Source organism: Oncorhynchus masou, chromosome 9, assembly GCF_036934945.1.
Source record: "Oncorhynchus masou masou isolate Uvic2021 chromosome 9, UVic_Omas_1.1, whole genome shotgun sequence".
Taxonomy (NCBI): domain Eukaryota; kingdom Metazoa; phylum Chordata; class Actinopteri; order Salmoniformes; family Salmonidae; genus Oncorhynchus; species Oncorhynchus masou.
This window is the reverse complement of record NC_088220.1, coordinates 21,662,453-21,682,783: the sequence shown is the minus strand read 5'-3', so window position 1 is coordinate 21,682,783 and position 20,331 is coordinate 21,662,453. Positions and strand designations below refer to the sequence as shown.

The following is a 20,331-nucleotide window of genomic DNA, read 5'->3' as shown; positions in this document are numbered from 1 at the left end:
CTAATTCACTTAAATAAATACATATTCTTTAAACACCAGATGAGGGGGCCATTAGACTGCAAAGGCTTTTCAAAAGCAACGTTTGAGATGGCTATCAACATGAGCTGAAACACAGGAAACATCTCTGCCACTGAAACATTCCTGACTCTTGGGAATGTGTGGTCTGTGCCTCCAACAAAACACCCCATGTACACGAGCTTAACCCATGGGCTGAAATGGAAGGTTGTGGAACACAAAAGAGATTGCATGAGTCAGTGCCTCGGTTATCTCCCCTCTCCGAACCACTTTTGTCATCTGGAAGTATAATGCCATGAAAAAGTATTTGCCCTGTCTGATTTTTTCTGTCTTGGCATATCAGATCTTCAACCAAAATGTAATATTAGATAAAGGGAACTTGAGTTTACAAATAACCAAAAAATATACTTATTTTATTTATTTAATTAACAAAGTTATGCAACACCCAATTCACATGTGTGAAAAAGTAATTGCCCCATTACATTCAATAACCGGTTGTTCCACATTTAGCTACAATAAAATCAAACTGTATTTGTCACATGCGCCGAATACAACATGTGTAGTTGTTGATCAGTCTCTCACATCGCTGTGGAGGAATTTGTGCCCCCTCTTACATGCAGAACTGCTTTAACTCAGTGATATTTGTGGGGTTTTAAGTATGAACTGCTCGTTTCAAGTTCTGCCACAACATCTCAATTAATTCTGCATGGAAGAGTGGGCCAAAATTCCTCCACAGCGACGTGAGAGGCTGACCAACAACTACAGGAAGCATTTGGTTGGAGTCATTGCAGCTTAAGGTGGCACAACAAGTTTTGAGTGGAAGGTGGCACAACAAGTTATTGAGTGGAAGGGGGCAATTACTTTTACACACAGGGGCATTGGGTGTTGCATAACTTTATTTATGAAATAAGTAAGTCATTGTTGTGTTATCTGTTCACTCAGGTTTCCTTTATCTAATATTAGGCTTTGGTTGAAGATCTGATAACATTCAGTATCAAACATATACTAAAGTAGAGAAAATTAGAAGGGGGCCAATACTTTTTCACAGCACTGTACATGCTTTTATGTGCATGATGTAACAAATACCCCCTCTCCAGCCAGGTCACTGTCAGTGCGGTGCAGTAGTCAAAAAGTGGACACTATGGACACATCAGGAAAACTGTAGAATCACACTTCTTTAGTGAGGTGAAGCTCAATTCACTAAGTTGTCAAAAATAAATAATACCTAGCATTTAACAAGGTTTGTAACCCTTCAACACTCTGACCATAGAAGCAAATGGCTGGGCTGACATATCTGCACTTAGACGGCTGCAGCTGAACAGCCTTTATATAACAGTACCTGGCCTGGGCCATCCACTGGGTGTGTAGGTGCCTTATTCACTAGACATAATAAAGCCCTGGATGTGAGTAATGTGCTTGTGTAACACAGCAGAAAATGGCACAGAGGTTTGCAATGGCAGCGCAGCCCAAGAAGGTCAAGCGAGCCAAGCCGTTCCAAGTGTGGTTGTATAACATGTAATTGGGTACAGTAGGCTACTTAGTTATAAATACTAGTACACAGGAAGGAAGATAGTGTGCCTGCTTAATCATATCATGTAAAATTAAGTTCCATCTAAGTCATTACAAACTAAAGGGTATTTTCAGGTACAGTATGTGGAATGTGTACTGTGCAATGCAGGAATAGCTTAATAGCAACAGGCAGTGTTAATGCTCCCTCTGACTTTGTTTCCATGCTACTGCAGTTCTAATGGATCAACAAGGTATGCTTTGAGTTTTATATACAGTACCAGTCAAAATGTTGGACACACCTACTCATTCAAGGCTTTTTAAAATATTTGTATTATTTTCTACATTGTAGAATAATAGTGAAGAGATCAAACTATGAAATAACACACATGGAAACATGTAGTAACCAAAAAGTGTTAAACAAATCCAAAAATATTTTATATTTGAGATTCTTCAAAGTAGCCACCCTTTGCCTTGATGACAGCTTTGCACACCCTTGGCATTCTCTCAACCAGTTTCATGACGTAGTCACCTGGAATGAATTTCAATTAACAGGTGTGCCTTGTTAAAAGTTCATTTGTGGAATTTATTTCCTTCTTAATGCGTTTAAGCCTATCATTTGTGTTGTGACATGGTAGGGGTCATATACAGTAGATAGCCCTATTTGATGAAAGACGATGATGGTGAAACCCTGATTTAACAGCCTTTTGAAGATGAGGTTGAGCACCAACATATAGTAGAAGCAAGCTAACCCCAAGACAACATCCTCAGAGTGGCAGTAGCTCTGCTGTGTGTGCTAGTGGTCATCCTGCGATGGGAAGGAGAGAGAAGAGTTGCAGTTGCACTAATCTCGATGCTCTGCTGGACCGATACGGATCTAGCAGCAAGTCCTCCCATGCTCTGAGTTGAAACAGTTATTTGGCTTTTGTTGATGCTCAGATTCCATCCTTCACCTGGCAGCTGTCTCTCTGTTAACCTCTGTATTTTTATCAGCCTGGTGGCCCACATCAGGAGCTGGCTGGGTTCCTAGGTGGGTGTTCAGTCAGTGTTCCATGTCACGTTCTCTTCAATTCTCCCTCCGCACCTGCAGTACGTCCCAGCACCTTCAGTCTGGACTCCACCGGTGGGCAGAATGATATCACTAGAAGTTCCGCTGCCACTGAATCTAGATGGTATCTGAGTCCCAATGATCTGTTCCCTTGTTTCTGAAAAAATAACAATATTTGATTGCTTATATTCTCCCTCAACGTCAATGTTTGACAAAGATTTGATGACTACAAAATGCATGGGTTCATCAATTCTCAAGACACCCTGTAGTGGAGTCACATCATTTGTGTATAAATAGTTGTTTTTTTTACCTAGAAAGTTAGTGAAAATATCTAGATGAAGAAGGTGGTAAAAGTAATGGTTGTTGTGGGTCATGAAGGACAGCTCTCGATAATGTAGTGTCAAACTCACAGGGCTATAAATACTCCCAGAGCACTGAAGCATGTGCTGCCGATGCAAAGTGTCCACTGAAGTGTGTGCTGCCAATGCAAAGTGTCCACTGAAGTGTGTGCTGCCAATGCAAAGTGTCCACTGAAGTGTGTGCTGCCGATGCAAAGTGTCCACTGAAGTGTGTGCTGCCAATGCAAAGTGTCCACTGATGTGTGTGTGCTGCCAATGCAAAGTATCCACTGAAGTGTGTGCTGCCAATGCAAAGTGTCCACTGAAGTGTGTGCTGCCAATGCAGTGTCCACTGAAGTGTGCTGCCAATGCAAAGTGTCCACTGAAGTGTGCTGCCAATGCAAAGTGTCCACTGAAGTGTGTGCTGCCAATGCAAAGTGTCCACTGAAGTGTGTGCTGCCAATGCAAAGTGTCCACTGAAGTGTGTGTGTGCAAAGTGTCCCTGAAGTGTGTGCTGATGCAAAGTGTCCACTGAAGTGTGTGTCCACTGCCGATGCAAAGTGTCCACTGAAGTGTGTGCTGTCCACTGAAGTGTGTGCTGCAAAGTGTCCACTGAAGTGTGTGTGTGCAAAGTGTCCACTGAAGTGTGTGCTGCCAATGCAAAGTGTCCACTGAAGTGTGTGTGATGCAAAGTGTCCACTGAAATGCAAAGTGTCCACTGAAGTGTGTGCTGCCAATGCAAAGTGTCCACTGAAGTGTGTGCTGCCGATGCAAAGTGTCCACTGAAGTGTGTGCTGCCAATGCAAAGTGTCCACTGAAGTGTGTGCTGCCGATGCAAAGTGTCCACTGAAGTGTCTGCTGCCAATGCAAAGTGTCCACTGAAGTGTGTGCTGCCAATGCAAAGTGTCCACTGAAGTGTGTGCTGCCAATGCAAAGTGTCCACTCTATGCAAACATCCTTTCTTGGTCCCACACGGACCTGAACCTCAATGAAAACCTGTGGTTTGAATTGAAGAAAGCAGGCCATAAGCACAGACAGATATCAAGGATCTGGAAAGATTCTGTATGGAGGACTGGTCTAAGATCCCTCCCAACGTGTTCTCCAAAATCATAAAACTTTTCCAATTGTATTAGTAAAAAATAATATAATTTAACTTTATTTTCATACAATATAGCTCAGTATTTGTGTTATTTGTTTTAATAGTATTTTTTGCTCTTTATCAATGAATTCAATAATTTCAAACCCCACTGTATATTCACAAATTCATTAATTGAGCCAAAAGGTTGAGGGAACAAGCTCACTCTCCCTGCCTGTTTCATTACACTGGTGTGGTGTCAGAAGTGGGATATTCACTGTGCCACAAAATAATTATAGTGGCAGAGTTCTCATCCGCGCTTATAAAACACAGGGTCACTACAGTAAGGTTGTCCCACTGTTATACATTATAAAATGAGTTCATTTTTAGAACAGTGAGGCGAGTGAGCAAATAAATTACTATTTGAATCCCTTGTAAAAAAAATTACTAGGGTTACTGTTAGGAATCACTACCCATGATTTGGTCCAACACGATTTAACCGAATACGAACTACCACACAAAAGCGAAGTGAATCTTCGATTCGTCAAAAATAATAGTTTAAAATAAATCGGTTTCCATTTTGGGGGAGGAGGGGGGGTTAAAATGTGAAGTGGGGCATCAGCTAAACAGTATAAAAAAAAGATTATCTGTGATAAACTATATTTGTCAGCTCGATTGTCAGTAGGTACAAAGAGGAGCAACTGTCAGATGTAACTTCCTTCTATTTGACTGTTCTTGAGTTCAGATGACAAAGAGAAACAGCATTTGTTCATTACCGAACATTTTATGTACAAGTCATGTACACACGTTTAAAGATAATACAAAAAATAAAAAAAATACATCAAACATGAGATTTAATAAATAAAAAGAAGAAACCTTCATCTCTTTCTTTCCATCCATTCTTATTCATCCCCAAATCAAAGATCAAGGCTCGGTTTAAGGTTTTGACACACCTGAACCTCACCTCATATAGACCGACATTGTCAGTTAAGAAATTAAAACAAATAACTAATTTAGTCATGGGTCTGTCTACTTAAAGACATATCATGTCAACTGAATCCAATTGTATGCCGTATCAATCAATAATTCAAAACCTTTACTCTTTTGGCCCAATTCCCAACTCACTCCTTTCATTGAAGCGTGTGATTTGAGGGTTTCAGTGTCTGACCAATCAGAAGCTTGAAGGTATTAGAACAGTAGAAGAAGTAGAAAACAAAATTATACTCTGGGTGTGCAAATGCATTCTGATCCATCAGCAGACGGATGGTTTGGCCCATCTTCACTGCACTATCTGGGGCATCTCGCTCCAGGCTTTGGCCTTCTTCTTAGCCAGGGCCAACCACGGGGGCTCGTCCTGAGCCAGGGCTGTAGGGACTGGGTGAGCCAGGGCTCTCTTCCCTTCCTTCTCAACCACGACAGGCTTGGAGATCTCCAGGGAACACAACACTATGGACAACGAGCAGAGAACATCTTTAAAGATACAATGACTTTTAGCATTGTCCCCCAAAAAGTAGTCCTACCACAAAGTACATTTTTATCAAAATTGCCTATAATATTTTTTTTGTCTTATTTCAGGCATGTAATTGAAGATTAGTAGTGGTCAGGTATGGATTATTATCAATGGGAACATTCTATTTGCAGGTGTGGTCCACAAGGGGGCAGCAGTGGATCAATCACACTTATGAGAACAATGAAAACACTTCAATAAGAAAGTGATGCATGTGTGTAGCAGAGTGGGATACTGATGAGTCTAACCTTTAACAGGAGATCCTGGAGGCTTGGCTTGGTCTTTGTTGACAGGCCTTGTCAATGTACGAATTGATTTTTTTCTGTTAAGCTCCTCCTGGAAATGTAGGTTGTGAAGAGTTTGAATTATGTACTTTATTTGTACTGTATTCATTCAAATATAACAAAGTAAATGGAACCTGCACAAGATCAAAAATAAGTATTTTGCTCAAGTGTGAGGACTGGATGAACAAATGAATGAATGGATTGATTGACAAGTCAACTGTTTTCCTCTCTCCAACAGTAGGCTTCTCGGTAAACAATAGAACACATGAAACAATATGCACCACCCCTACCATCTCTACAGGGTCTTTGTTATCCGTGGATTCCTCCAATGAGTTCTCTTTTAAGATCCTCTGCTTTTGTCTGGCCACTGAGATCCAGCTTGGCGATTGAGATCCCCCACCAGGTCCCCCACTAGGCTCCCGACCCACAGACAGATCTGAAACAAAAGAACACAGGAGAAATGTCTTCAACTGGTGTGGAATATATAGGAGCTGCCTGGTAAATTCATTTGGCATAATGATTTTGTTTGGAGTGGAAATGGAAGTTAGAGGTACGATTGAATGAAAGGCAAAATGTAGAAAAGCAATATAATTCCAACTAATTTGTCGCTCTAAATAGTCATATGGAGGAATCTCTCCTTGGTTTTAATGAGTCTATGTTTAGATAGCTCTCAATAAGTCAGCACTCAACAGCACTCATGGCCCTGTTTCAGTATGAATTGTTCGTCCAAAGTAAGAACAGCATGAGTCCATATTCCTATAACATACACAGGCTAAATGTTTTGTCAAAAGTCTTAAGCTCAACATTGTAAAATAGATATAAACAAAGATGACCTTGCAAGTGAAGGATATGCCAAATAGCACACGTCTGGAATCACTGACTGATGTGATGGTGACTAAGATGGTTTTAGTACCTGGTATTCTCTTTGGCTTGACCATACCATCCAGATCTGAGGGCTTTCTGGGCAGGGCAGGTTTGCTGTTTGACTGTGGTTCAGTGAACGAGGCCCTCTGGGGCTCTATGGGAAGTGAGTGTGCTGGGGATGCAGGGGGAGTTTCACTCTCTGAGCCTAAGCGAAGCATACCCACAGAGGTCTTCCTCAGCCTGACACCAAACAGATTCTCAGGGGTCTCTTCCTCCTGGGCTGCAGGGGGAGTGTCTTCAGGTGACATGATGGGGGTTGTGGTGCTCTGTGTTGGGATGGGACTAGCAGGGACATCAGTCCCCACAGGGCTAAGTGGCTCCACTCCACTTGGGGGGTCTCTTTTTGCTTCCACAGCCCCAGGCACAGTGACCGAGGGAGATGGAGAAGGGGAGGTTAGCTCTTTGGTAGCCAACCTTTGCCAGGCAGGGGCAATGGTATACCTGGGTCTATTATGTTCAGAACCACCAGATGGTTTCCCAGGATCCTCGGTGGCAGTTGGTCCCCTGCAGTGCTCCTGGGGGCTCTGCTCTGGGCCGGCGGCTGCACTCTGACTGGTTATACAGGGCTGGTAAGTTGTTACACTGGGCTCTTCCTGGTCCTGTGTGGTGTGTGCTGGGGCCTCAGGCTGGTCCAGAGACTCTGGAGGAGGTATACTGCTGTTTGGAAGCTGGGGGAGACAGGCTTGGTCTGTGACTGTTTGGTCAGACAGTTCAGTGGTGCACTCAGGGCTCTCACAAGCTCTCTCAGGGTCTCTGTCTGGAACCTGCTGGAAATCATCCTCCACAGAGGTTGACATTACATCCTCTCCCTCCCCTGGCTCCAATAAGGCTGTCTGCACTGGCACATCTGAGACTGGCTCCATTTTGTCCTCCTCTTCCCTCCTCTCATCTTCCACAACCTCCTCTGTTTCTTTCTCCTCTACCTCTGCCACCTCCTCCCTCTCCTCTTCATTCTCTTCTTCTTCCTCCTTTTCCACTGAAGGCATGTCCTGATCTTCTTTGGTTAAGTACTCAGGGTTGATTTCCTCGGCATCTTCCTCTTCCTTCTTTGGATTGAAACGTTCCACCACTAACTCCTCCTCAGATTCATAAGGCTCACCTTCCACCTCCTCTCGGGGCTCTGCTGGGTAGTCCGGTCTATCACTGGGGAGACACGCTTCTTCCTGTGGGTTCAATGCCAGCTCATCCACCCCGCTCTCAGCCTCTGACCCCTCCATGTTCACCGCCACCTCCAGGAGCACAGCCTCTGTCTCCAGCCCCAGGACAGATGTCAGTGGACCCTTGAGGGAGATCAACACCTCCTGGAGTAGAGAGCCTCCCTCCACAGCCACCTCACACCCAGGAGGGGTCTGGAGGAAGTCATCTCCAGTAGGGGGCTCCAGAGACTTCATGGAGCCAAGCAGTGGGGCGGTCTGGAGCCGGGGAGCTGAAACCTCAGCCTGGCATGAAAGACATTCCTCAGAGTCAGAGTCATTCTGTATGGAGAGGGAGGGGGCATCCTGAGCATGAGACAATTCCTGTTGGACACCCTGCTTATCCTCTTCATCTGAGGCTGACCGCTCGGCCTGCTGGGACACCACGACCCCATCTGTCTGCTCCTCCTCCTCCTCCGCAACACCAGCCTGCTCGCGTTTCACACCTGGAACATACATAACTACATCAGAGCAGAGCCCCACTAAGTTCCTATATCATTATCCTGTCATCAATCATTGTATTGGGTAAGAATGATCATCTTTCTGATATTTTACTAATATTTACGCTTTTGTACATCTGTGTAATGTTACTGTGATAAGGATCATTTATATTACCTTCCTCCTCATCCTCCTCCACAGATTCTGGAATGATACAATTCTGTCTTTCCTCCTGGAATGATTCTCCTTCAGCCCTGCCATCAACCCTCTGAACAGAGAAGAGTCATTTCATCTTAATAAACAATACAGTTCATTTAAAGATCATTAAGCTTTCCAGCTTTCCATGTTTTACACAGATCTCGTAGACTCATGAGCCATGCACGCTGATGGCAGGCTGGTGTGTTGTGTTTGGGCTACATGGGCTGGACTCTTGGCTCATTGGATAGATTTTTTGAGTGGTTCTGCTCTAGTGATCAGAGTTAGGCTAGGTGTGGAACAGGGGTGGTGGGGGTGTGTTGGCTAGGGAAGTGGAGCGGATGGTTGTGTTGGAAGGGGATGGACATATCTTACAGTGGTGGGTTTCCTCGTCTTGGCACAGGCCTTGTGTCGGACAGCCAGGCGGTGGCGAGCGGCAGTGTTGTCCAGACAGCCCATGGGACTGGCAGGCTGGCTGAAGTCTACAGGCAGGAAGACCAGGGGACTGACCGATCTGGAGCCCGTCTCACAGGACATCTACACATGACGGGAGAGGCCATTTTGATACAGTAAATAAACTTATTACAACCTCAATGTCTTCAGACATCTCTGGCTACACACATCACAACTTTCTGCTGATGCCAGATACCAGCTAAACAGATTCAAGAGTGCTGTATTGTGGTTCTCCTGATGCAGATGAACCCTATCCAGAGACATGGCTCAGTTTCCTACTCAAGACGAAGGAAAAGCATTCAGACAATCAGAGGGAGGACTGGCTGTCTAAACAGCTGGATAAACAATGTCAATCACAGGGAGGACTGGCTGTCTAAACAGCTGGATAAACAATGTCAATCAGAGGGAGGACTGGCTGTCTAAACAGCTGGATAAACAATGTCAATCAGAGGGAGGACTGACTGTCTAAACAGCTGAATAAACAATGTCAATCAGAGGGAGGACTGGCTGTCTAAACAGCTGGATAAACAATGTCAATCAGAGGGAGGACTGGCTGTCTAAACAGCTGGATAAACAATGTCAATCAGAGGGAGGACTGGCTGTCTAAACAGCTGGATAAACAATGTCAATCAGAGGGAGGACTGGCTGTCTAAACAGCTGAATAAACAATGTCAATCAGAGGGAGGACTGGCTGTCTAAACAGCTGGATAAACAATGTCAATCAGAGGGAGGACTGACTGTCTAAACAGCTGGATAAACAATGTCAATCAGAGGGAGGACTGACTGTCTAAACAGCTGGATAAACAATGTCAATCAGAGGGAGGACTGACTGTCTAAACAGCTGGATAAACAATGTCAGGGACGCCATTATCAAGACCTCTCAGCAGCTAAAAATACCCAGCCACTGAAGTCCCAGGCAGACCTACATCCTGGCATGTTTCTGCCTGGCTCCCCCATACATTAGCTGAACAAATACAGGCCTCTGCTCTCAGCCCACTGGAATGTAGGTCTAATCTACTGTTTCTGACAACAATTCACCCTAAAAGGTAAAGAGATGGAGGGGAGACAGGAGGGTGAAGGACCTTCAGTGACACCCTGACTTACTTTAAGTGATCTAATATGCCAACATGTCAATCCGACAGTGAGGAATAGTGAGCTCAAAAGAAGACACCAATGGGCCACCTCTGATCTTGCTTTCATACTAAAAATGGATGCTTAGGATAAATAGTATATATATTATACAGATTTAACACAAACATATTACCAAACAGGATTGCTCCGATTATGGGCATAACAGTGTATTTGTCCTGTGTAACCAGCAGAGTGGGTTAGATCATTAGATATATAGTAAATTAAATGTGTTGTGTTTGTTATTGTATCCAGCAGAGTGGGTTAGATCATTAGATATATAGTAAATTAAATGTGTTGTGTTTGTTATTGTAACCAGCAGAGTGGGTTAGATCATTAGATATATAGTAAATTAAATGTGTTGTGTTTGTTATTGTATCCAGCAGAGTGGGTTAGATCATTAGATATATAGTAAATTAAATGTGTTGTGTTTGTTATTGTATCCAGCAGAGTGGGTTAGATCATTAGATATATAGTAAATTAAATGTGTTGTGTTTGTTATTGTATCCAGCAGAGTGGGTTAGATCATTAGATATATAGTAAATTAAATGTGTTGTGTTTGTTATTGTAACCAGCAGAGTGGGTTAGATCATTAGATATATAGTAAATTAAATGTGTTGTGTTTGTTATTGTATCCAGCAGAGTGGGTTAGATCATTAGATATATAGTAAATTAAATGTGTTGTGTTTGTTATTGTATCCAGCAGAGTGGGTTAGATCATTAGATATATAGTAAATTAAATGTGTTGTGTTTGTTATTGTATCCAGCAGAGTGGGTTAGATCATTAGATATATAGTAAATTAAATGTGTTGTGTTTGTTATTGTAACCAGCAGAGTGGGTTAGATCATTAGATATATAGTAAATTAAATGTGTTGTGTTTGTTATTGTATCCAGCAGAGTGGGTTAGATCATTAGATATATAGTAAATTAAATGTGTTGTGTTTGTTATTGTATCCATCAGAGTGGGTTAGATCATTAGATATATAGTAAATTAAATGTGTTGTGTTTGTTATTGTATCCAGCAGAGTGGGTTAGATCATTAGATATATAGTAAATTAAATGTGTTGTGTTTGTTATTGTATCCATCAGAGTGGGTTAGATCATTAGATATATAGTAAATTAAATGTGTTGTGTTTGTTATTGTATCCAGCAGAGTGGGTTAGATCATTAGATATATAGTAAATTAAATGTGTTGTGTTTGTTATTGTATCCATCAGAGTGGGTTAGATCATTAGATATATAGTAAATTAAATGTGTTGTGTTTGTTATTGTAACCATCAGAGTGGGTTAGATCATTAGATATATAGTAAATTAAATGTGTTGTGTTTGTTATTGTATCCAGCAGAGTGGGTTAGATCATTAGATATATAGTAAATTAAATGTGTTGTGTTTGTTATTGTATCCAGCAGAGTGGGTTAGATCATTAGATATATAGTAAATTAAATGTGTTGTGTTTGTTATTGTATCCAGCAGAGTGGGTTAGATCATTAGATATATAGTAAATTAAATGTGTTGTGTTTGTTATTGTATCCAGCAGAGTGGGTTAGATCATTAGATATATAGTAAATTAAATGTGTTGTGTTTGTTATTGTATCCAGCAGAGTGGGTTAGATCATTAGATATATAGTAAATTAAATGTGTTGTGTTTGTTATTGTATCCAGCAGAGTGGGTTAGATCATTAGATATATAGTAAATTAAATGTGTTGTGTTTGTTATTGTATCCAGCAGAGTGGGTTAGATCATTAGATATATAGTAAATTAAATGTGTTGTGTTTGTTATTGTATCCAGCAGAGTGGGTTAGATCATTAGATATATAGTAAATTAAATGTGTTGTGTTTGTTATTGTATCCAGCAGAGTGGGTTAGATCATTAGATATATAGTAAATTAAATGTGTTGTGTTTGTTATTGTATCCAGCAGAGTGGGTTAGATCATTAGATATATAGTAAATTAAATGTGTTGTGTTTGTTATTGTATCCAGCAGAGTGGGTTAGATCATTAGATATATAGTAAATTAAATGTGTTGTGTTTGTTATTGTATCCAGCAGAGTGGGTTAGATCATTAGATATATAGTAAATTAAATGTGTTGTGTTTGTTATTGTAACCAGCAGAGTGGGTTAGATCATTAGATATATAGTAAATTAAATGTGTTGTGTTTGTTATTGTATCCAGCAGAGTGGGTTAGATCATTAGATATATAGTAAATTAAATGTGTTGTGTTTGTTATTGTATCATTAGATATATAAAATTAAATGTGTTGTGTTTGTTATTGTTCCAGCAGAGTGGGTTAGATCATTAGATATATAGTAAATTAAATGTGTTGTGTTTGTTATTGTATCCAGCAGAGTGGGTTAGATCATTAGATATATAGTAAATTAAATGTGTTGTGTTTGTTATTGTATCCAGCAGAGTGGGTTAGATCATTAGATATATAGTAAATTAAATGTGTTGTGTTTGTTATTGTATCCAGCAGAGTGGGTTAGATCATTAGATATATAGTAAATTAAATGTGTTGTGTTTGTTATTGTAACCAGCAGAGTGGGTTAGATCATTAGATATATAGTAAATTAAATGTGTTGTGTTTGTTATTGTATCCAGCAGAGTGGGTTAGATCATTAGATATATAGTAAATTAAATGTGTTGTGTTTGTTATTGTATCCAGCAGAGTGGGTTAGATCATTAGATATATAGTAAATTAAATGTGTTGTGTTTGTTATTGTATCCAGCAGAGTGGGTTAGATCATTAGATATATAGTAAATTAAATGTGTTGTGTTTGTTATTGTATCCAGCAGAGTGGGTTAGATCATTAGATATATAGTAAATTAAATGTGTTGTGTTTGTTATTGTATCCAGCAGAGTGGGTTAGATCATTAGATATATAGTAAATTAAATGTGTTGTGTTTGTTATTGTATCCAGCAGAGTGGGTTAGATCATTAGATATATAGTAAATTAAATGTGTTGTGTTTGTTATTGTATCCAGCAGAGTGGGTTAGATCATTAGATATATAGTAAATTAAATGTGTTGTGTTTGTTATTGTATCCAGCAGAGTGGGTTAGATCATTAGATATATAGTAAATTAAATGTGTTGTGTTTGTTATTGTATCCAGCAGAGTGGGTTAGATCATTAGATATATAGTAAATTAAATGTGTTGTGTTTGTTATTGTATCCAGCAGAGTGGGTTAGATCATTAGATATATAGTAAATTAAATGTGTTGTGTTTGTTATTGTATCCAGCAGAGTGGGTTAGATCATTAGATATATAGTAAATTAAATGTGTTGTGTTTGTTATTGTATCCAGCAGAGTGGGTTAGATCATTAGATATATAGTAAATTAAATGTGTTGTGTTTGTTATTGTATCCAGCAGAGTGGGTTAGATCATTAGATATATAGTAAATTAAATGTGTTGTGTTTGTTATTGTATCCAGCAGAGTGGGTTAGATCATTAGATATATAGTAAATTAAATGTGTTGTGTTTGTTATTGTATCCAGCAGAGTGGGTTAGATCATTAGATATATAGTAAATTAAATGTGTTGTGTTTGTTATTGTATCCAGCAGAGTGGGTTAGATCATTAGATATATAGTAAATTAAATGTGTTGTGTTTGTTATTGTATCCAGCAGAGTGGGTTAGATCATTAGATATATAGTAAATTAAATGTGTTGTGTTTGTTATTGTATCCAGCAGAGTGGGTTAGATCATTAGATATATAGTAAATTAAATGTGTTGTGTTTGTTATTGTATCCAGCAGAGTGGGTTAGATCATTAGATATATAGTAAATTAAATGTGTTGTGTTTGTTATTGTATCCAGCAGAGTGGGTTAGATCATTAGATATATAGTAAATTAAATGTGTTGTGTTTGTTATTGTATCCAGCAGAGTGGGTTAGATCATTAGATATATAGTAAATTAAATGTGTTGTGTTTGTTATTGTATCCAGCAGAGTGGGTTAGATCATTAGATATATAGTAAATTAAATGTGTTGTGTTTGTTATTGTATCCAGCAGAGTGGGTTAGATCATTAGATATATAGTAAATTAAATGTGTTGTGTTTGTTATTGTATCCAGCAGAGTGGGTTAGATCATTAGATATATAGTAAATTAAATGTGTTGTGTTTGTTATTGTATCCAGCAGAGTGGGTTAGATCATTAGATATATAGTAAATTAAATGTGTTGTGTTTGTTATTGTATCCAGCAGAGTGGGTTAGATCATTAGATATATAGTAAATTAAATGTGTTGTGTTTGTTATTGTATCCAGCAGAGTGGGTTAGATCATTAGATATATAGTAAATTAAATGTGTTGTGTTTGTTATTGTATCCAGCAGAGTGGGTTAGATCATTAGATATATAGTAAATTAAATGTGTTGTGTTTGTTATTGTATCCAGCAGAGTGGGTTAGATCATTAGATATATAGTAAATTAAATGTGTTGTGTTTGTTATTGTATCCAGCAGAGTGGGTTAGATCATTAGATATATAGTAAATTAAATGTGTTGTGTTTGTTATTGTATCCAGCAGAGTGGGTTAGATCATTAGATATATAGTAAATTAAATGTGTTGTGTTTGTTATTGTATCCAGCAGAGTGGGTTAGATCATTAGATATATAGTAAATTAAATGTGTTGTGTTTGTTATTGTATCCAGCAGAGTGGGTTAGATCATTAGATATATAGTAAATTAAATGTGTTGTGTTTGTTATTGTATCCAGCAGAGTGGGTTAGATCATTAGATATATAGTAAATTAAATGTGTTGTGTTTGTTATTGTATCCAGCAGAGTGGGTTAGATCATTAGATATATAGTAAATTAAATGTGTTGTGTTTGTTATTGTATCCAGCAGAGTGGGTTAGATCATTAGATATATAGTAAATTAAATGTGTTGTGTTTGTTATTGTATCCAGCAGAGTGGGTTAGATCATTAGATATATAGTAAATTAAATGTGTTGTGTTTGTTATTGTATCCAGCAGAGTGGGTTAGATCATTAGATATATAGTAAATTCATGTTGTGTTTGTTATTGTATCCAGCAGAGTGGGTTAGATCATTAGATATATAGTAAATTCATGTTGTGTTTGTTATTGTATCCAGCAGAGTGGGTTAGATCATTAGATATATAGTAAATTAAATGTGTTGTGTTTGTTATTGTATCCAGCAGAGTGGGTTAGATCATTAGATATATAGTAAATTAAATGTGTTGTGTTTGTTATTGTATCCAGCAGAGTGGGTTAGATCATTAGATATATAGTAAATTAAATGTGTTGTGTTTGTTATTGTATCCAGCAGAGTGGGTTAGATCATTAGATATATAGTAAATTCATGTTGTGTTTGTTATTGTATCCAGTAGAGTGGGTTAGATCATTAGATATATAGTAAATTCATGTTGTGTTTGTTATTGTATCCAGCAGAGTGGGTTAGATCATTAGATATATAGTAAATTCATGTTGTGTTTGTTATTGTATTCAGCAGTGGATTAGATCATTAGATATATAGTCAATTAATGTTTTGTTTGTTCTATAGCCAGACTACAACCAGAGCTCAACTTGGCAGAGTTGTGTTATGTCCCCATTTGTAGCAGACAGTCTGAATGCAAGAGAAAACTATTGGAATGAATTCAGACCACACAGGAGACACAACCTCCCCCCCTCCTCCTCTCTCCGAGTTAAACAATACATCCTGCAGAAACGGAGCAGTCAAATGACATGCAGCAATATTACTGTCAGGTCAACATCTTCAACTAAAGATTTGTGCTGGGCTTCTCAGTGGTGCTCACTGCACACAGAGGTAAAACCAACAGTACGCTCCCTCTTGTGGCTTGTTCAACAGTACGCTCCCTCTTATGGCTTGTTCAACAGTACGCTCCCTCTTATGGCTTGTTCAACAGTACGCTCCCTCTTATGGCTTGTTCAACAGTAAATTCCCATCTTGTGGCTTGTTCAACAGTACGCTCCCTCTTGTGGCTTGTTCAACAGTGGATGTGGCTTGACATTAGATATATGGCTTGTTCAACATTACGCTCCCTCTTTGGCTTGTTCAACAGTACGCTCCCTCTTGTGGCTTGTTCAACAGTACGCTCCCTCTTGTGGCTTGTTCAACAGTACGCTCCCTCTTATGGCTTGTTCAACAGTACGCTCCCTCTTATGGCTTGTTCAACAGTACGCTCCCTCTTGTGGCTTGTTCAACAGTACGCTCCCTCTTGTGGCTTGTTCAACAGTACGCTCCCTCTTGTGGCTTGTTCAACAGTACGCTCCCTCTTATGGCTTGTTCAACAGTACGCTCCCTCTTGTGGCTTGTTCAACAGTACGCTCCCTCTTGTGGCTTGTTTACGCTCCCTCTTATGGCTTTCAACAGTACGCTCCCTCTTATGGCTTGTTCAACAGTACGCTCCCTCTTATGGCTTGTTCAACAGTACGCTCCCTCTTGTGGCTTGTTCAACAGTACGCTCCCTCTTGTGGCTTGTTCAACAGTACGCTCCCTCTTATGGCTTGTTCAACAGTACGCTCCCTCTTATGGCTTGTTCAACAGTACGCTCCCTCTTATGGCTTGTTCAACAGTACGCTCCCTCTTATGGCTTGTTCAACAGTACGCTCCCTCTTATGGCTTGTTCAACAGTACGCTCCCTCTTATGGCTTGAAAAACCATCTTCTAGCTTGTTACAGCTCTGGGTCAAGCTGAAACATCTCTAACAAGGCAAAACACAAGCACATTGACAACTATTTGGAGCTTCAGGCACTAACTATTGCATCTGTCTGTGTGTGTGTGTGTGTGTGTGTGTCTGTGTGTGTCATTGAGGATGAACAGTCACCAACTTCTGAAAATCACACATGGTAAGATATAGTCCTGTTTTATGTGCCCATGGGACTATCCCCTATCTTTCTGACATCCCACAAGGCATCAGTTAAGACGTTATCCTTACCTATATGTCCATAGCTATCTCAACTACCCAATATCCCTGTACATCCACTGGTAATGGCATCCCATGTATGTATCCAATCATTACTCATTGTGGATTTATTCCTTGTGTTATTATTTTTTCTACTATTTCTCTCTGCATTGTTGGGAAGGACTGTAAGCATTTTATTGTTAGTCTTCACTGGTTGTTTACAAACCAAATTAGATGTTAAAACGCTGAATGGAGTCAGGTACTCTGGAGGTTTTCCCCTCCATGACCTCCTGTTAAACTCATGGCTATGTGGAAAAGACAGCGGAAGAGAAAAATGGTCTGCCATCATTGATAGAAAAGTAATAGAAGCTATGTGCAATTCTACACATTTTGCCATAGTGTGGAGGCAAAGATTTGCCGTTTTTAATATGATAACTGATGATCAATGGGCCCCTGCCCGGTCGGGTAATTTAACCATGCTTACTACAAGTTTAGATAGCTGGCCGCTAGACTAACTTACCAATCGCATATTTTTTTTGCTGACATGGGCTAATTGAGTGACTGGTGATGCACAACCAAACTTCGAAATTGCACCCCGGACCACCAGTGGCCCATCACTGGTCTACATATTGTGGATGTATGAAGCTCAACAATGTCTCCATCCTGATTCACTCCTATTGCTCGACACTGCATCTGACATGAGAGCTTTCATACCTCATCAAAAGACACACAGCTTTCATACTTCATCAAAAGAAAGATGTGCTCTGAGACATCAACTCATGTAATTCGTCTGGAGGACATTCATTTATTCTTAAAATCAAATGACAAAATAGCCCACTCATATTCTGATTGGTCATGGTGATCAAATGATCAGGAAGATTGTCCACTGAACAGGAAGCGCATAACAAAAACAAAGAAGTAAACTAGAGACATGGATAACTGGTTATTACCTGGTCTTCATCACTGTCGGTCCCTTCCAGACTCAGGGAGCTGTTCCTCTGCACCGGTTTGGACGACTGGAATTAGAGACAGATGGGATGAGACAATGCAGTTAGAAAAAGGGTGATTGGCAGTAATAGATCTGTAGACCGCAGGTGGCTGGGGGCACCTTAATTGGGGAGGACGGGCTCATTGTAATGGCTGGAACGAAATTCCTGGAATGGTATCAAACACATGGTTTCCATACGTTTTAATACCATTCACTGCATTCCAGGCATTATTATGATCCATCCTCCCCTCAACAGCCTCCTGTGCTTTAGAAGTAAGCATGACTGCATGGAGTCATCCTCTTGGTAGCTTTCATGAAGAATGAATGTGTGGTATGTATTGTATATCTATTGTATGTGCCAGGGACCGTGTGATTGCAGTCACGTAGTACATACCACACAATTATAATAGGGACTGAAGACAAGAATTAGCTAAGTAGCTAATCTGGTGCAATGATCGCTAACATGAAGTTGACCGCACAGACCCCATGAATACTATGCCAGTATTGACTGCATAATGATGCGTACCCTGTGGGACACCCCAGCCAGGACAGTGTGCAGGGTGGAGTACTCTGGTGGGCTGCAGGGCAGGCCGTCATCTTCTGAAAGAGTTCCTGCATCATCCATCTTCTTCACACACAGAGACGGAGGAGAGCCTAGTCTGATGACCTGTTTCAACAGAGACGGAGGAGAGCCTAGTCTGATGACCTGTTTCAACAGAGAAGGAGGAGAGCCTAGCCTGATGACCTGTTTCAACAGAGACGAAGGAGAGCCTAGCCTGATGACCTGTTTCAACAGAGACGGAGGAGAGCCTAGTCTGATGACCTGTTTCAACAGAGAAGGAGGAGAGCCTAGTCTGATGACCTGTTTCAACAGAGACGGAGGAGAGCCTAGCCTGATGACCTGTTTCAACAGAGACGGAGGAGAGCCTAGCCTGATGACCTGTTTCAACAGAGACGGAGGAGAGCCTAGCCTGATGACCTGTTTCAACAGAGACGGAGGAGAGCCTAGCCTGATGACCTGTTTCAACAGAGACGGAGGAGAGCCTAGTCTGATGACCTGTTTCAACAGAGACGGAGGAGAGCCTAGTCTGATGACCTGTTTCAACAGAGACGGAGGAGAGCCTAGACCTGTTTCAACAGAGACGGAGGAGAGCCTAGCCTGACCTGTTTCAACAGAGACGGAGGAGAGCCTAGATGACCTGTTTCAGAGACGGAGGAGAGACTTGCCTGATGACCTGTTTCAACAGAGACGGAGGAGAGCCTAGTCTGATGACCTGTTTCAATAGAGATGGAGGAGAGCCTAGCCTGATGACCTGTTTCAATAGAGATGGAGGAGAGCCTAGTCTGATGACCTGTTTCAACAGAGACGGAGGAGAGCCTAGTCTGATGACCTGTTTCAACAGAGACGGAGGAGAGCCTAGTCTGATGACCTGTTTCAGAGACGGAGCAGAGCCTAGCCTGACGACCTGTTTCAACAGAGACGGAGGAGAGCCTAGCCTGATGACCTGTTTCAGAGACGGAGGAGAGCCTAGCCTGACGACCTGTTTCAATAGAGATGGAGGAGAGCCTAGTCTGATGACCTGTTTTTAGCCTGATGACCTGTTTCAGAGACGGAGGAGAGCCTAGCCTGATGACCTGTTTCAGAGACGGAGGAGAGCCTAGCCTGACGACCTGTTTCAATAGAGATGGAGGAGAGCCTAGTCTGATGACCTGTTTTAACAGAGACGGAGGAGAGCCTAGTCTGATGACCTGTTTCAACAGAGACGGAGGAGAGCCTAGTCTGATGACCTGTTTCAATAGAGACGGAGGAGAGCCTGATCGTTTCAGCTGGAGCTGCAGGGGAATAACATACTTATCAACCACTCCTAGCTATTTTCAAGCGTTTTCAGTATTTTTATGTGTTCATAGGGAGTGGCTATCATGATGTGTGTGCAGGATTAGTTTACTAAGCAGAGTGACTTTTCCTGTCAGACCAAGTGTTCTCCAAGACCATGCTATCCAACCCATTGGTAGAGAACTCTTTTCAAAGTGGAATGTTAAGTGAAAGTGTGTTAAAGAAATAATAGGTCCTCTCTAGCCGAGAAATAGACTGTGTGTGGTGAAAGAAAGCAGTACCACAGACACACAAACTGAAAATACTCTATTAGTATGAGCTCAGCTGCTCCCTAGGACACAGTCTGAGGTCTGTTTCCTCCCAGGCTTTAGAATCCATATCCTTCTCCAAAATGACTGAACAACACCAGCCAAGTCTCTCTCTCGATTATCTCCTCCTTGTTCTAGCATGTTGTTGTGCCTAGCCAACACTAGCTGTGTTGTGCTTCAGAGTTCTGTACGTACACTCTGACCTTCGGTGGGA

At 40.9% G+C, this 20,331-nt stretch overlaps 1 protein-coding gene across 4 annotated transcripts in view; it reads right to left on the bottom strand.

Annotated features, from left to right (window-relative positions):
* Positions 1-4,686: 4,686 nt before the first annotated feature.
* The window catches only part of LOC135545674 (CRACD-like protein), a 31,191-nt gene continuing 15,546 nt past the window's right edge, over positions 4,687-20,331 (bottom strand). For all 4 annotated transcript variants that reach the window (XM_064973457.1, XM_064973458.1, XM_064973455.1 and 1 more), the window contains exons 5-12: positions 18,502-18,642; positions 17,938-18,003; positions 8,899-9,060; positions 8,506-8,596; positions 6,687-8,336; positions 6,064-6,209; positions 5,738-5,825; positions 4,687-5,428 (exon numbers count right to left, since the gene is read on the bottom strand). In XM_064973457.1, the coding sequence (XP_064829529.1) occupies positions 5,262-5,428; positions 5,738-5,825; positions 6,064-6,209; positions 6,687-8,336; positions 8,506-8,596; positions 8,899-9,060; positions 17,938-18,003; positions 18,502-18,642 (2,511 nt within the window). In that variant the 3' untranslated portion in view covers positions 4,687-5,261. The remainder of the gene's footprint in view (positions 5,429-5,737; positions 5,826-6,063; positions 6,210-6,686; positions 8,337-8,505; positions 8,597-8,898; positions 9,061-17,937; positions 18,004-18,501; positions 18,643-20,331) is intronic.